The sequence below is a fragment of the Ornithodoros turicata genome, chromosome 5 (genome assembly GCF_037126465.1).
Source record: "Ornithodoros turicata isolate Travis chromosome 5, ASM3712646v1, whole genome shotgun sequence".
NCBI lineage: Eukaryota > Metazoa > Arthropoda > Arachnida > Ixodida > Argasidae > Ornithodoros > Ornithodoros turicata.
The window spans coordinates 78,191,008-78,208,521 of NC_088205.1; the positions used below are offsets into that span (position 1 = coordinate 78,191,008).

Sequence of the window (17,514 nt, forward strand, 5' to 3'; positions counted from 1 at the left end):
ATAAATGAACACGTCATAATCGTACGGGGGATGACTTCATTTCTCATGTCCTTCTTCGCAGGTCAATTAAATTCGAGTACGAGAAGGAGACCGAAGTGCGTGACTTGAAGGCGATGCGCTTCACTCCTCCTGCCGACCTGTTCGCCGGCCCAGAGATCCTGGAGGAGAACCGCTGTTTCTGCCTTACCCCAGAGAACTGTCCAAAGAGCGGTGTCGTACATGTCTCGACCTGCAACAAGGGAGCTCCAATCGTACTCTCTTCGCCTCATTTCTACCACGGAGATAACGTTTACGTCTACGGAGTAGACGGCATGCACCCGAGCAAGACACAGCACGAGACATTCCTGGACGTTCATCCGGTAAGGAACAACAACAACAACAAATAAGTTAATGATAATGAATGGGGAAATTCGCCGCGTAAGGTGCGGCCCACTACCCCAAGGCACAATGGGGCAGGATGAGATGTGTCCTGATGATGAGGTGATGAACGATGCTAAATAGGGTCGATAGTCAGTGGAGTCAGTAAGACATCAGAACGGTAGGCAAAACCACAGCACACAAGGACGCACATACAGTACACAAGTACGCGGGCAGATCATAGGGTAGAGAGGAGACCAGTGTCCCGGAGAAAAATCTTGAAATACTCAAGAACTTGGCGATGGTCAATCTGGTTAGACCAAGGGCCGAGAATGGTTGCCAATGTGAATGGTGCGGCCGTGATCGACTGCAGGCGACTCTTTGGGAGGTGTACAGATGGCAGTCGGTAAGGAAGTGCGGGCTGACAAAATGTGATTGCTGGTGCCCATGGGCAATGGTACACATTGATGACAAAGAGTGATACTAATTTGCCATAGTGCGGAAAAAGGCGTTAACGTCAGAGAATATTTCGCTAAACAAACAAACAAGAGCAAAAAGGAAGAGAAACAGGGAGAAAATAGTTCAATATGTTCGGTGCTGCAGGGCTGTTCATATTAAAGTCCCTGGATCGGGAAAAGTAGCGGTATCTTTTCCCCGGTTTTCAGTCGCGACCTTGGAGCTTTAATGGCGGCCGCAGCATATGTTTGCATGGTATACGGCCGCCATTAAAGCTCGACGGTCGCGGGGCAAGATCAAGGGATGTCGCTACTTTGAATAAAATAAATAAAAAACTAAAAATAAATAAATAAAGTTCCCATGAACGAAAATAAACGCCAGTCAATTTATCAAGTAATAATTGCTCGATGTGTGTCTGAGATGCAGGTGAAGACATTGGTAATCTTTTGCAAGGGGTAGTTGTAGAGGTACCTTTGCAAACTTGATCTCATAAATAGGTTACATGTGTAACTTCCATTTCAACAATGTCACATTTTGTCTCACATATGTTAGGCCACGCACGTGTTATGTTCCACATAAAGTGGTTGTGTGACTGTTCTGACACTTTGTTTTCAATTAATCGTCCTCGATTTATTGATTTATGTAGGAGGCTTTATGAAAAACAAAAAAAAAATCTTTCGAAACCGCAGATTACATAACGTTCTGTAAGTTTAAATTAGAAGATTTACATCAGAGTGTTGTCTAAGATAAGTTTTAGTTTCAACTTTCTGCACATCGTTCTTGTTTCAGATGACTGGCCTTGTTCTGAGGGCTGCAAAACGACTTCAGATCAACGTGGATCTTAAGAAATACGAACGGCTACAGTAGGCTTCACTTCCTTGTTCTTCGTTTTCTTTTTCTTTTTTTCATTTTATCAGTACTTCAGTTTTAAAATGCTCAATTGTCCCTTCTATTCAAGGGCCTTCAAGGACGTGGAGGATACAGTCTTCCCAGTAGCCTGGATTGAGGAGGTATGAGGAAAAGATATTCTAAACTCATGGTCATATTCATCTTCAATAATTTAAAGGGATACGGTATTTCGCTCTTACATCATCGGTTCGAAGATTTTTGCTGCCATGGGTAGTGCGTCTCCTGATTTACCGAATCGCTGCTTCACCCTTCGCCGAGTTGATGGGTACAATCTATTATCGGCATTATAAATCGTTGGAATCCACTGGGTTTGAAATTCGCGCGCAGAGATACGACGCGTGACATCAGTGTGACGACATTGAGACGACATGGGGACGTTCTCATGACGACGTGCCTGTTCAGCTTCCTATGGGCACCGTTTTAACGTGGCTTCAGGTCATAGAGGAAGGAAACACGGGAGCGGCGGTTTCTAACAGATGGGCTCCCCTCTGGCGGTCGCTCGTGTCAAAACCGCCATTACTTCCTGACCACCACGTGCCTTTTTTTGTTTCAGTTTTGGTTTGCATCGCTTTGTTTCGTGATCGGTGTCCACGTTTTTAATTCTATGACACCTTTTATACGGGTATTCTTCTATGTTGATTTCCGGACAACAACACATTCACTCGAACCCCTTTTCATCCATGGAGGCCGCCATATTGTTTGGGTCACGTGTGCGATCACGTGGTAGACAGGACTATCCCACAATCTTACGCGGCGGGCTCCATAGAAAACTACGCGGGGGGTGCTCCTGTTTTCCTTCCTCTATGCTTCAGATGCCCCACTATAGAGATACGCGAGGGGAGTGGGAGAGGAGGAGGTCGCTCACACGTGACCTTTCTGGAGTAATGTCACTGGAACGTCACGCGAGCTGATGAGGAGATTCTCCTGCTTGCTCGTCCCCATGAGTCAGGGCTCGCAGCCTGCTGAACTAACGCGCGCGCGTGAAAGTTGTTTGGTGTAAAATGATCCTCCTAGACACATTTGTTTCAATTGCGGTTGGAAGCGTGTCAGAGGGTGACCTGGGCCATCCCTTCACGAAAGGATGGTGCAAAAAACCCACTCAATGTCTAAGTAAGTCTAGGAGACCTGGAGTAATGTGGACCTCGTGCACACTGCTGATTTTTTCTTCTTCTGTTAAAGTGCCAGCTTTTATAGGGCCCACCAACGTCAACAGCCGCGTAGGTCCGTCCGTAACGGTTGTGGAGGGAGAAGAAATAGAGCGAGAAGAGAAGAAGGACGAAGAAGGGGATACAATGGGGGGCACCTTTCGAGTGCGGGTGCCGAAGATGGGAATCGGAAGGTGGCTGCACGAAGCTACTGCGTTTAAACGCGCTTGGCAAAATGCTCAAAGATGTAGCTAATCCGTTTCTTTTTTCTTTTTGTAATTTTTCCCTGGTGTCTCGGGAACGATGATCGTTGAATATGTTTCGACGCACTCGGCGTTTGTTTTTAATTTACTCAAAGGCTCCTCCGCGAAACAATGTTGCCCTGCGTGAAGTGCCATTCTTGCATTAGACATAGCCTGTTAAAGCCCCAGGAAGGATTTTGTCTGCAGGAGATAAGGAAGATTTGAGTGCGAGCAGTTTATGGCCATTCGCAGGCAGATAAAATACGAAAGAGCTCGTGTCGCGCTTTTCCCAATTTTCTTCAAAATTCGATTTCGTCACGGGCTCACTCACATTGCACCCAATAAAATCTTCCTCACTTTCTAGAGATGAAATCCATCGTGGGACTTTAAATGCCTTCTAATCAAACTTGCCTGAAAGGAAAGTGACCGCCCAGATACTTTAGTGGACGATTTGGATTTTATTTACTATATCTTATTTATTTCACTTATTTCATTTATTAGTCACTTTATTCATTTCATTTATTAGTCACTCCCCTTAACTAAGAAGCGTTTTGGTTTCACACACACACTGCATCTGGAACAGCTGGCTGCGCGGCCATTGCCTGATGTCTCCATTTTCTTCTCCCCTTTACCATCCAATGCGGACCAAATGGAACAGAAAGACAGAACGGAACCTTCTTTATGTTACCCTTGAAATTTATCGACAATAATCTACACCATTCTCGTAAAACTTTCCTCGGACAACAGATTTCCCTTCCTGGACAAGAACTATGGCAGTTTCGAGGAACGGCGTGAGAACACGCATATAGTTTGACAGATGGCAGCCCATATCTTTCCAACTTGTAGCGCTAAAAGATAAATTATGGACATACGGCCACCTGGGAGCAACATCAACAACGTACGCCTGGAGCCTTCGAGAATAGGAGAAGGTACACGTTTTACTGAAACATCGAGAGCCTGGACCATATGGAGGCAGAAAAAAGTAGAAATCCCCAGGGTAGAGTTTTGAGCGTCGGCGACGCCGGCCGATGGAACGGTTTCTTTATCACACTGACATAGACCATGTGAAACGAGCAGAACTACCGTTACTGCTGTAAGTAACAGTAACTCTGCTCTGTTTACATGTATTTGTAGAATGGAGAAAAACAAAAGCACATAGACATGGTCTTTTCTTGTGTACAGAGAACGGGAAATCATTGTTGCGTCACGTTACGTACAAGGTTAGCCAGTGGCGTGTCCATTCTGCTTTCCCGTCGATGCTCATTCGTACTTCATAAGGAAACAGGCGTTCATAATATCCACAACGTCGATTCTGAGCCATACATTGTTTCGATGCCCCTTTATTTGTTCCTTATTATGACGTTCTATATCTGAGGTTTCGTGCGTTTTTTAAAAGTTTGCCTGTTTGTTGGCATCGTATATATTTTCCGAGACTACACGGAAGTGTCGGAGTAGCAGCCCTGCCTCTGTCTGCACTAACAACTCGACACTGTGTGTTTTGTAATCCAATCTAATCTATGCCTTTCTTGCCCCGAAGGGAGCTCATATTTTTGGTGAGGGAATATTGAGGTGGCTATCTTTGCTCACCTCGTGCTTGAAATGACAGAGAATAGTTTCGAGTTTTACTACTCATATAGTCAAGTTCTATCGGGTTTTGCAAAAGAAACTTCCACCCAAAGAATGCGCTTCGCATTCTTATCACATGTAAAGCATGACTATTCTTGCAGACGGCCGAAGTAAGTCCAGAATTCGCCGAAGGATTCAAACAGAAGGTGGAACTACCTCAGCAAGTGGGCAGCGGTACTATAGCCTCTGCCATGGTTCTGGGAGGAATTGGAACATCGATCTGTCTTATCATGATAGTCGCCATGTACTTGCAGGTAAATGTCCGTTTTCTTCGACACTGGAACCCTCGTTATACGTAACCATCATGAACCATTGCCATTGTCTTCTTCCAGGGCAAGTCCCGTACGGCAGGGATCAGCACAGAGCACCTTCACACTTCCAAGGGGGCGTAGTCACGAGAATCACGAAACATCACAGACAATCGTGTGTGCATCACCACAAACCTAGGAACTTTTTCACTGTTGCTCACTTCACAATCATCAGCTCGGAGACTCGGGTGTGATTGTAAAGAGACTGTCTTCAAGGAGGGGCTTGGCCGCCTTCAGGGATGGCTTTCTTTTGCATCGTCACCAAAGAATGGATTTCTTTATCAACGCCTTTCATTTCAGGTGTCATCACATGTTTATGAGTTTTTGATTTTAGTGTCATAGTGTCATGGCATACTTGTGCCTTGAAGCAGCATCACCCAGTACACAATGCCTGTGCATTACGATCCCTTAAACCCACGCATTATCCGCAATCAGCGGTCAAGTGTTGATGAGCTAACGTCAGTACCGGACATACTTCTGCGTTGATAACAGCTACCTAACAAAGAATGGAGCACGATGACTATGGCAGTAAGGACTGCTTGAAAGATCATCTATCTGTTTGACGAAGCGGCGGCTGTTATCATACCTTAATGGGACGGACCTCATGGTATTTCAGGACCTCTCAATGCATTACCGCGCACTGTACGCTGTAGAATTTGTTACATAAACACCGTCCACGTCGTGGGTAGTCATCGGACTTGGAAGCGACACCAGAGGGCACTTGCTTACATCTCGGATACCGCTGTTACTGGTAACAGCATGTATTTAAAAAACAACAACAACAAGAAGATGATGATGATGTGTTTCGTAACTATAGAAGCACTGTATTCCTTCCGTCCTTCAACAACGCCGTCGTAGTACCTACGCGTTTAAAATCTAGTTTTCATAAGCAAGCTAAAACAAATCCTATTAACAGCAAGTATTCCAGACATGGGCTTTAACGCCGCATCTACTTAGATGCCGTCAGCTTGTGCGGAGTAGAACGCATTAAGTGATTTAGCGAGGCAGTGCATGAACGTGTGTAGCGTTCTGTAATTAGGAACTGTGCAATTTCGCTAAGCTACAAATGGGCGAAAGTTAGAGCTTCGCCTTGTAAGGAAGTTGAAGGTGTTGTTTATTTATTGAGGTCACGTAGGTTACATAGCGATTGCTCAATGACAAACGAAACTCGCACTCCCACGGTGGTATGTGGCACGGAGACAATTAAAGTCCATATGCAGGTTCTATTAGTCACGAGGCATTGACTCACTTGGGATCTGCGTGTCCGAGATTTCTCATAGTCGTTGCTGCATCACATGTTGGTTTCCTGGGCATGTTTGCATGTTTCATAGATATAATAATGAATGTAAATAAAATGATATTAATACTCGAATGTGTTGTCTGGAAAAATTCTAATACTGGTTAACTTTGGGCCGGAGATGAAAAATCCTACTCGGAAACATCTCACAGGGACAAGTCAACGAACCTCTTAAGACTACGGTTATTCCTTAAGACTCCTTATAGTAAGACTACGGTTGTTCATGGTCACTATGAAAATAAAAATTCAATTGGATTGAATTGAATTGAATTAAGAAAGTAAAGGCAATCGGAAGGACTAAGGTTTTGGGGTCTCTATGCACAAGTTGAATCTCACTCTCGGTGTCAGAAAGTACTCTGTGACCAGACTTGTGCCCGTTACCGAAAAAAAGGAACTAAATACCGTTACCCGTTACTTCAGAAAAAAGTAACTAAATACGTTACTCGTTACCAACATACAAAAGTAACTAGTTCTCGTTACTCACAGGTAACGAGTTACTTTTACGTTACCGCAGCATAGTTAAAGGAGCCAACAAACACGCCGTCACTTTCCTTCAACTCTTTATTAATGAGGAATTGCACTTGAGGAGGAGCTGATACTCGAAATTTGTCGTCCGTCCTTCGTGTTCCGTGTCTCTCGGGCCGTTACCATTAATCTATATCAGTTTGCCTGGACCTTCTCCCTTGTTTATGAAGTGGGGGTGATCGGAGATTACGAAAACACAAGAAAAAAACACTGGTTTTCGTGCCACAGATCACCAACGGTTCCCCAAAACAGACGAGAAGCTGCGTCATAATTTAGAGCGCTCAGAAGCTTAGCAAAGATAACAAAAGTCGAAACGCGTTTTTTCTAGCCATAGTACAATTGGTGGCCATTCTTGGGAAGGAGTGATGGTCGGAGATTACGGAAACAAGAGAAAGGACAACGACACATCCAGTGAGGGACTGCAATAATACTTTGAGTCACACGTCACGCAGGTAAAATCTGCAGGCATTGCGCCGCACGGAACGCCGAAATGTGCTCCCCGTGCTCAAGAAAAGGAACGAGTAACGTCAGTAACGAGTTACCAATTTTTGTAACTGATTCCGTTACTATTACAATTTTTTAAAAAGTAACTGAATCGTTACTTCGTTACCAAAAAAAGTAACCGTTACCAAGTAACGAGTTACTTGTAACGAGTTAGGCACAACTCTGTCTGTGACTGACCAGTCCTCTATCGGCAAGTTGTGTTCCCTTTTCTGCCGTTTCTTTCCTCATGAGTCTCGTGGGACACATATCCTTTTAGATGTCTGGTAGCGACATATCGCCATTGTAGGCGTGCTAGAGTAGCCGACCCAATGTAGAGTTGGGCCAATTTTGCGTACTTTTTCCTTTTTTTAAACCAACGAACCACCTGTCCTCGGGTGTATACGACTCAGACGACCTCTTCCATAGATGGTACCGTGGCGAGAGGTTCATGCCCGGCAAATAATGGCCACAGTGGAAAATAGTGTCCACAGATCTTACCCACGGGTAAGGTCTATGGCCAGACCGGACCTACACTGATTAGATACCTATCGCCTTCTTGTTTAATCTGCCTTTTTCTGCTGCCGGAACGGTTCCCACCTATAAGTTTAATCTTTGCCTCTCTGCGTATACGTGTTTTTCTAACGGTCTGTTTGCCACGTGTCGGCATGCCGCTCACAGTTATCCACTTGATATTCTACGTATTTCCACAAATCTTCCGCATGAATTACTTCCGCGCAAGACACCGTTTGAGGGATGGGGTAACTTCGCCAATAATCCCGGTGGTTACCTGGTGGTACAGGGAGCATCCCAATGAAGACTATACTGAGGGGTGCTGGGATGTTTCCTGTGGTGGGTACTTCTCTTGGACTACCCAATCCCAGAGCAAGAGGGTTAGCACACCTCTCCCTCTCCTGTGCCACCATCATCTCTCTCCTCCCTCTTTCACTCTCCCCTCTTCTCCCTACCCTGGGTGCATCGAGCCGCCGCTACCAAGCAGGCTGATCCCGCACCTTCCCCCTACATCACCTCACCCACCACTACCACACCGTTTGTGGTTCTCAGGCCAGAAGGGCGAAGGGAAAGTGCGACTGTCATTGCGGTAAGAGGAAGCTTCAAATGTCTGTCCAAATAAATGGTGAGGGTGGTGGTGGTGGTGGTGATGGTGAAAGGGCTCGCCGTTGTCGGCCTCACGTAGGTGGGCAACGTCACGACTGACGCCCTGGGGGAATGTGCGTCCTGGGCCGACTTCTAAGGGAACTGTGCCGACATATGTCTGAAAGCGTCTGAGCGTCTGGTTCATATATGCACGCGGTGCATTATTGAACCATCCGATCCAAACCAAAGAAATGGAAATCAATGGAAACTCAATCATCAACCAATCAATCAAACCACTCCCATCAAGAGGTACGATAATGCTTTGCTCTTTTCTGCTGTATCCTGCTTTCATGACCACAGCACTTCTATCTTCCTCTCACCTTACTGCCAAGCGTTCTTTGTCTCCAACGGTGGGCTGTCCATTCGTCCTTCTCTGTTTCATTGGCCTCGGCCGGCCAGTACTACGTTGTTTGACTGAACATTCTTCTCTTCACTGAACAGCACTTTCGTCATGTGGAATTTTGTCGCCAGCATGGTGCACGTCAAGGTAAGTGCCACATGGTAAAACTTGGGTAAGCGCTACAAGACCAGTGGGACCTTCATTACTTCTTGCTCCTATAGTGGTCAAACGGATTTCTTCCGCATCACGCTCGCTTTCCTACCACGTTTCTCTCTGTATTCTCTGCATCCGTTCCATCCATTGGGACATCCCCCCCCCCCCCCCCCCCCCCCCCGCCCACTCATCGCCCACGATTTGCCGTGGCTTGTACTGCGCCACTAAGCCGCAAAAAACGGCATTAACGACCCGTAATTACTGTATCCTTTGTGAGTGTTTCGTTGTGGTAAAGAGGATGCATTTTGCATGGGTCGAGTAACGCATTTCCGATCGCTAATTTGTGCTCTCACTGAGCATCCTACGCGGAGATAAACAGGTAGCGCGTTCTTTTTCTTTCTTTCTGCCATGAAGGTCGCACTAGGGAGCTTTGGATCTCAAGGGGGAGCTACGTGGATAGTCTTCTGGGAATTACGTATAACGCTATATATGTGCCGCATAGCCTGTGCACCGTGGACAGCCACGTTGTGAAAGAGTACCAGCAGAGCCGCATGTGTCACGGCTCTTCTTAACATGTCCCCGGAACGTGTCCTTAAGTTAAATAAATAACTCAAAAAACGAGCAAGTGTGCACTCGCATCTGCCATTGAATCCGGTGCCCGTTTGTCCCACGGAACATCGTCGACAGCGGCGGAGTTAGATGCAATGCTCCTCGCTGTGGAATACATAATGTCGATGGGCCCACAGACAAAGTGGATAATACGTGGCCAATCCCAAGCTCCTCTATAGAGTCTCTCCCACACGCGCGGGAACTTCTATAGCTGTATCGTCCGTCATAAGTGACATCTTGGAATTATATCGAAACGCTGTGAATGAATGATGTGACTTAGTCTTCCGGAAGACACCGTGCCACTGCGGTATACATGGGCATGAGGCAGCCGATGCTTTGGCGTGTGGTGAGGATAAGAGCTTGCCGTCGTTTGCCTCACAGCCGTGGGCATCGTCACGACTGTTGTTGAATAAGATGATGATGATGATGAGATGATGGTGATGACAAGAAGATGAGGGAGTGAACTAGGCAGACCCGGTTGCTTTGCGGGTATTCCGAGTAGGAACCCCAGTTGGGCCTGAGTTATTATAAAGGCCTCGAAGGCAACCTCGTTACAAGTATGACGCTTAGTTTAGGCATAGCCCTCTGTCTCACCAACTGCGAGGTTCGGTTCTTTCTCCTTTACCAGGTTGACCCAGAGTGTAGCTTTACGTTACCGCCATCTTATGTGAGGCTGTTCACCATGCTGTTCCATCGGCTTCGCCTAAATGTGCCTTACAATACACCACTACGATATAGACTTAGGAAGGCGGAGCAAGCGGAATATATGGGTCTGTTGAGGACACACAACGTATCTTGCTGTCTTGCCCACGATATATCATCAGTATCGACGGCATCCCCAGGCAGCATTGTGCCGACTGTTCTTCAGGCCTTTTCACATGACGAAGGTCCTGGGTCCCTAGCCTCGACCAAACATCTCAAAGTCCAGCAAGCTTTTGTGCGTTTTTTACAGACACCAAGTTGGTGGATATACTGCGATCATAAACGTGATTTCTGTGGTCCCAGTGTCCACCGCTTTTTTAGTTTAGTTTCCTCTCTCTTTCTAAACGACGAGAACAGGAGTATAGCAGGTCCCCTTCATCAGCGAAACATTCTCCATTTTAATATCGCTGCCAGCAAACCTAGCCAATTGACTCCGCAGACGAATGTTCACGTCGTATACTGGTAGAACATCGGGATCGTCAAGAACTCCACGACAAAAGCGCATGAGGAACGCTCCGTTTCGCCGCCTTGTCGATGTAACACAGCGTAATACGAGGAACATATTCAAGACATTTACTCTATACCTTAATGCGATACATTCGGTAATTAAACCTGAAGCGGAGCGTAATACACGAATGTTTTCTGCTTCTGAATTCATTTTGCTCTTGCTTTTTCTATTACCCGTCGTCTGCTATTAGTGCTCGTGCGCAAGGGTTCACTCTTGTTGAATTCCAATGGCAGAGTCGGAGCAAGTGGCACACTCCGCAGTGGAGCGGCTTGATCTGGCCTAGAGCAAGTGATCCGAATATGCGACTGGAACACTTGCGCCCAACTTGGAGTTTAGCTCTGGCCAATCTTCCTTGGTGGATGGCGGTGAGAGACGGAGGAAGAAGAAGAAGCTTGTACTCATGTTCCGATACAACGCCATGTTTTGCAACATCAAGGTCCTCCTATTCTCCTAACGTTGCCCTGGTGATGTCTGGCTTATTGCTTTCTTCAAGAAACAAAATTGCTAACGTACGACGCGAAATACTAGTCACGGCGAAGACGCGTCGGGAAGCGGCCATGTTGCCGAAGCAGAGACAGGAAATAAGAAGCACGAGCGACAAGTGACACGTCACGTAGAGTTCGGTTGAATCTGCCTATTTTGGCGGAGCAGTCTGGGCTGCTCCCTGGAGCGACCTTGGCTCGAAGGCCGCTCCGAAGCTCTCATTGGAAGACTCCAGAACTGTTCCCTATCTGCCAATCGAACAGACTTGCTCTCGGCGGAGCAACAAAACTTGCTCTGGAAGCGCTCCGAATCTGCCATTGGAATTCAACATCTTTCTCTGTTGACAAACGTGAGAGGGCCTTCATCGATGTCTGCATCGATGCAGGACTTCATCAAAGCAGACGACGACAAAAGCGGCAGCTCGTGCACCGCATTCAGTTGCTGCCCTGAACTGTCGTCTGCTACGATTATCCGGACGCACACGTTCAATCTGTTTCTTCACTCAAAAGCCACCTTAGGTAGCCGAAGCCCAAAGCGAGCGCGAACTTTCTTCTTTCTTACGGCACTTATTTCGTTCTTGTAGAGGTAGTCCTGGAACATTCTATGAACCCTTTTTATGACTTCCGAAACCAGATCTCCATTCTGCCGCGAACAATCACGGATACGGAAACGTTTCATACCAGATGCGCGCTGCCATATTCCTGATTACTAGCAACATGCAGCTCAGCAAAAACAGAAGCGCGTACATGCACTTCCCGCCATTGGCGTTTCTATTGAAAAAGAAGGAAATAAGCAAGCAAACAAACAACAAAATAGATACGCGTAGTATGCACCCGTCTGGTGGCCAGAGCACGAACTTCACGGCTCGATCGATGACAGTGCAAAAGTGTGCGCGACGCAGAGCTGCTTGAGTCGGCATGTTGCCGAACGGGAATGTGGTTGCGGACAACCGCCCGGACCGTCCTGCGGTATCTTGCTGGAGCGACAGTTGGAGTATGGACTCTGGAAATTTGAACACCAGGACCATAGACTCAAGGGCCAAGATCACTGTGTCTGCCGGTAACAGAAAGCCCTCCCGTGTCCTGGAACCGCCGTCGATGGAGAATGTTACGGTGTCCGAAAGGTTAGTCAATCATGAACTGATTTCACCGTTCAAGGGACCTGCGGTGGGTGACTTGCAGTGCTTGGCTGCACGAGAGAGGAGGTGTATGCACGGGCTGACATGTCACCCCTTACCTTTTAGTCGTGAGTGATTGCGTCACATGAACTGCGGTAGTTCCAACGTGCGACTCCGAACACTCCCTGTTAGGCTGGTCATGATTAGTGTTTTCATGTAGAAATATTTTGAAAGGGGTTTACCTCCTGTGAAGATCACACTCACTGCTACTGTCACACCATGTAGCGCGCAAACATGAATGAAAAAAAAAGCTACATTTTGACGTATTGAACTGAATCTCGACTTTACACAGAAAGGGTGGGTGATGAAAGCACTGGAGAACACATTCAGCTAAAATTCGCACGGAATTCATTTGCAACGTGCTGATTTGAGCGATTAACACCCGTTTGCGGAGTGCGAACCGTAAAAATAGCTTCTGCGTTCATTAATATTTCAGCAAGTGTTTCGAACACCAAATTAATCTCTGTGTCGATCTTTTCCGTCGCTTTATCTCTTTGCTTTAAAAGCTAGTTAATCGCTAAACAAAGCCCTGTTTTGTGGTATCAGCTATCGAAAGACATAATGATCGCTTTTATCGGATTCGACGTGGAAATTTCACAAGCTCTTCCATACATTTACCGGCACTTGATTCATTTTGAGAGTAGTCTTCCAAAAGTTATGTAATTATATTGAGCATAAATAATGTTCCTGGTCTTCATTGTTCACCTCGGAATTTTGCTGAAATTCGTTCCTCGTTATGTTTCTAAGTATACCCTCGTAATGCAACAATAGTAGGTTTAGAACTAACTAACACCTTTATTATTTTTCATGCACCAAACTAAACCAACACTTTTGTCTTTTAGGAGAATAATTTACTTAATGAAGCAGTACCAGTGTATGCAGTACAACAATAATACTTTTGAACAAACGAACTCTTTTATTATTTATATTTTATGTTTTCAACGTACCAAACCAAACCAACGCTTTTGTTATCTTTTAGGCGGATACGGATAATTTATTTAATAAAGCAGCACCAATGTATGTAATGGAAATGTGCAAATGGAAATGTGCAAAAGTCATACCGATACCTAAAGTAGGTTCCAGCAGAAATTCTTCCGATTTCCGTCCAATATCATTACTTTGTAGATGTTCCAAACTGCTAGAGCACATAGTATTCAAGCACATAATTACACATTTAGAAGAACACAAAACACTATTCGATAACCAACACGGATTTCAGAAAGGGCTCTCGACAGTGACTCAGCTAACAGAGACCACCTACGACATTGCTGAAGTACTTAATCCGAGGGGACAAGTTGACGTTGTTTTGCTCGGTTTTTCGAAAGCATTCGATAGGGTTTCACACGCCAAACTTCTACAAAAACTAGCCCAGACGATCACCAATGACTCTATTCTGAAGTAGCATCACGCATACCTAACTAACAGATCCCAATATGTACATGTAAAGTCTATATCATCACCACCAACTACTGGCACATCCGGAGTCCCCCAGGGATCCGTACTCGGCTCATTGCTTTTCAATGTGTACGTTAATGATATCGTGTGCTCTCACTCCGCCACAATACGTCTGTATGCAGATGACTGCGCCATCTATAAAGAAATTAACTGCGTTAATGATCAAGTGGAAATACAGTCATGCCTTACTGCTATTTCTAATAGTGCGATGACTGGCAAATGTCCCTGAATCGCAAAAAGTGTGCTGTGATGACTTTACTCAAAAGAAAAGTCCACTAACGTTTGGTTATTCAAACAATAACAGCAACAACTTTATTGCGGGATGATGGCCGGGGGCGATGCTCTACCCCATTGTTGGTGGTGATGCGGGGAATGAAATGATGAGCCCCTTCACAATAAGCGTCGAATTCCTGTGGTGTCCAGAAAGGTGAAGAGAGCCTCGATGGCAGAGCATTGGTGTGCTGGATGTGGCCAGGGACCAAGCAATTTTGTGTGAGAGAGAGGGGGCGGGAGTCTAGCTCGTTGAGGGATGCGGAGAGTATACGGACCGGGAAGATTGGTAGTGTGGTCAATGGAGAAGGATGTGCTCTAGATATTCAACAGCACCGCAGTGGCTGCAGTGTGGAGAGGCAACTTGTCTCAAGCGGTAGCGCCACTGTGTGCTGTGAAGGCTACGTCGAGGCGCATTCGATGTAATATACCGCCGCAGTACCGTATCAAATCCGCTTGTTGCATTCACAAGCAATGTTCTATTGGAGTGTAGCTGTATCTTTCACTAAGTTCCACATGCAGCGATCAACGCCAGCAACCTTTGGCCTATTGCCAGCACGAGCCTTGACCCAAGACACGAACTCTCAACAGAATCATGAGTGGGAGTGTGCCTAATATTGCATGACCTGGTCTCCCTTCAAATCCGCGTACGCGGTGGAGTGGGGCAAAGGGGAACCGGTCCTTTATATTTTGGAGAAGGGCCCCTAGATGACGCGGTCCGCCCCAGGGTGGGCCGTGTTTTCTTGAACGCGCGGCCAATAACACGGTCCTCGTGGCAGCATCCTCTGTAGTGCTGTTCTCCGGAAGTTTTTTTCCTAAAGACCTATATTCAATTAGACATAACTAATATAGATATCTGACAGTCAGAACGCCAGCAGAATTCGGCCTAGAACGCGATTGTATTTTCTTTTGTATATGTATTGCAGTGAAAAAATGGCGGCTACAAAAGCGAGAGGCCAGCGACACTGTGCTAATGGGCCGAATCACCCGCAGCCGTTGTTCCTATGAATAGCATCGCTACGGGATGTATGGGCACATTATGCGGTCGTGGACACAGCCTGCGCATATGAGAACGAGATAGAGTCATTTGCAGTTGCGAAACAGTCTAAAATTTTCGCTCGAGAGTAAGTATGCGGCCTTAAGATCCTTTCCTTTTTACGCGGCTACATTGAATGAGCAATCTCTGACGGCATAGAGCTCTCCTTACTCTACGTCGTGCAATCGCGCGAGGCGCTTCCATTAGCTGAAAGCTAGTGAAAGGGATTAGAGTGGACGTTGGGGTGTCATGCACATGTCGTATGAGCCAGAAATGTCATTGACGGATTTCTCCAGAAGGTCGAATTTTGCTTCAAGCAGAATCATGACAGGTCCAGCACGTCATGTGAAGCATGTGTGTTTGTGGCAGATGTGATGTGACAGAAAAAGAAAAAAAAAGGGGGGGGAGTTTTAAGTCATGACAAAATCGGAGCTGTCTTCACTACCCAAGCAGCACAATGTACTGAAAGTCGAGTGCAATAGGGGTGGTCGGTATTCGTCTTATCAGAGTACTTCAGTTTCACGAGCCTGTTCAAGGCCATCCACCTACCCGTCCACCCCTATTGCACTCGACTTTCAGTACATTTTGCTGCTTGGGTACAGTTCATTTATAGGAGGCAGACAAGTTTGTCGTCGTTTCATTTCGACCAAGGCGCTGCGCAAAACAAATGTAGAAGGACGAAGTACCAATAAAGGGTATCTGTGATCAACAGTAAGAATAAGAAGCCCTGAAGGATGAAACCCAGAAAGAACACACTACAGGCTGTTTACAGTGTGATGCTCTCTGGCGTCGATACAGCATTGCGCCATAGCCTGATGCACGAACGATTGTGATTACCGTATTTTCACGCGTATTAGCCGCACCGCAGATAAGCCGCAGGACTCGTTTTTTGATACATTTTGAAAATGTTTTTGCAGATAAGCCGCACTCGCAGATAAGCCGCGGGTAATACGACGCGACCGCTTTGCGCGCTAAACCAGAGTTGCACAAACAAAATCAATAGAGACTCTCAACGCTCGTCGACGCCGTACTCCCTGCCAGCTGCCCTGTTCCCGTACTGGTCCGCGACGTCGACGACTTTTAGTTTGAAGCCGCTGTCGTAGCTGTGCCTCCGCGATGGAGCCATGCCTTACCTATAACTGCCGTGTCCACGAATGCTGCTGCTCAGGTCAAATGAGAACTGACGCTTAGCTGACCACGTTTGATCCCGATGTCAGGTGTATTGAACCCTTCCTGTGGGTCTGCCGACAAAGGAGACCGTAGGGAAGGCCATAAACCCTGTGGTCCACATTCCGGTATCGGCATGATGTATAACAAAGGAGGTCAGTTCTAGTGTTCTACTAAGATCGGATTGTGCCCTTGTTGCGTGTTTTTGTGGATTGACGAGTTAGTGGTGTTCCAGGAGACATTAATCACTGTCACCCCTTTTGTTAAAGCTGCGTGGGGGGAACGTATTCGGAAGGTCAGTCCACTCGAATGTAGACCCGCCCCTGTTCGGTATTGTTCGTGCACTGGCAGGGCGGTCCTGTTCCGAAAAACAGGAGGCACTGCCGGCCCTTTCGTTTAATCCGGGGTATGGGGAAAATACCAGGGAAAAATAGCCATCAGATAAGCCGCACCCGTGGATAAGCCGCAGAGCGTCCGCGAAAAAAAAAATTCGCGCATAAGCCGCGGCTAATAGGCGTGAAAATACGGTACACGTTCGGCCTTCTGAACATTTAGCTCGAGTTGCACTTTTTGGTCTTCGCTGAGCTGCGCGTCAAAGCTTGTGCAGGTTAGTACAAGTTTACCTTCGCTGACGATATCTGATGGCCAGTGATGGTGAGTCACTCAGATGCTAATGGTAGTTTGGTGCTACAACACAATGCTTGAATAGGCTGACATTAAACCTGTGTTGGTAACCCGTATGCCCGTGAACTCCAGTCGTGCAATCCCAGTCTTCAGTGCCTCACTCTCACCCTCAACGCGTTAACCTCGTGCTTTTCATTTAAAGGCATCTTCTTCTGTAATCCGTTTCATCCTTCTTTCCTCGTTTGTTAGTTTGTCCTGTATTACCTAATTCTTTTCTTTTTTATTTATTTATTTGATTCTTACATTTATTTTTCTTTTTTCTTTGCGGAATAGCAAGCCGACGTCCCGTTTGGCTTCCCCCCTTTTTCCCCTTTGGTCTAATAAATATATCCCCCTCCCCCCCTATGGAAAGCTCTAAACTAATACGAGTTCTGGAGCGGCTGTATTATTCCAATTTACCCACCTTTGTACCCTGACAGATTTTCGA

At 46.4% G+C, this 17,514-nt stretch overlaps 2 protein-coding genes across 3 annotated transcripts in view; both read left to right on the forward strand.

Moving 5' to 3' along the window:
* LOC135394877 (lysosome membrane protein 2-like) overlaps positions 1 to 6,415 on the forward strand; it is a 76,535-nt gene extending 70,120 nt beyond the window's left edge. For both annotated transcript variants that reach the window (XM_064625918.1, XM_064625917.1), the window contains exons 8-12: positions 62 to 359; positions 1,603 to 1,676; positions 1,772 to 1,823; positions 4,837 to 4,989; positions 5,068 to 6,415. In XM_064625918.1, coding sequence (XP_064481988.1) covers positions 62 to 359; positions 1,603 to 1,676; positions 1,772 to 1,823; positions 4,837 to 4,989; positions 5,068 to 5,127 — 637 coding nt within the window. In that variant the 3' untranslated portion in view covers positions 5,128 to 6,415. The remainder of the gene's footprint in view (positions 1 to 61; positions 360 to 1,602; positions 1,677 to 1,771; positions 1,824 to 4,836; positions 4,990 to 5,067) is intronic.
* Positions 6,416 to 12,199: 5,784 nt separating this feature from the next.
* LOC135394880 (anoctamin-4-like) overlaps positions 12,200 to 17,514 on the forward strand; it is a 49,549-nt gene continuing 44,234 nt past the window's right edge. Inside the window, exon 1 of the mRNA XM_064625921.1 lies at positions 12,200 to 12,421. Coding sequence (XP_064481991.1) covers positions 12,216 to 12,421 — 206 coding nt within the window. The 5' untranslated portion in view covers positions 12,200 to 12,215. The remainder of the gene's footprint in view (positions 12,422 to 17,514) is intronic.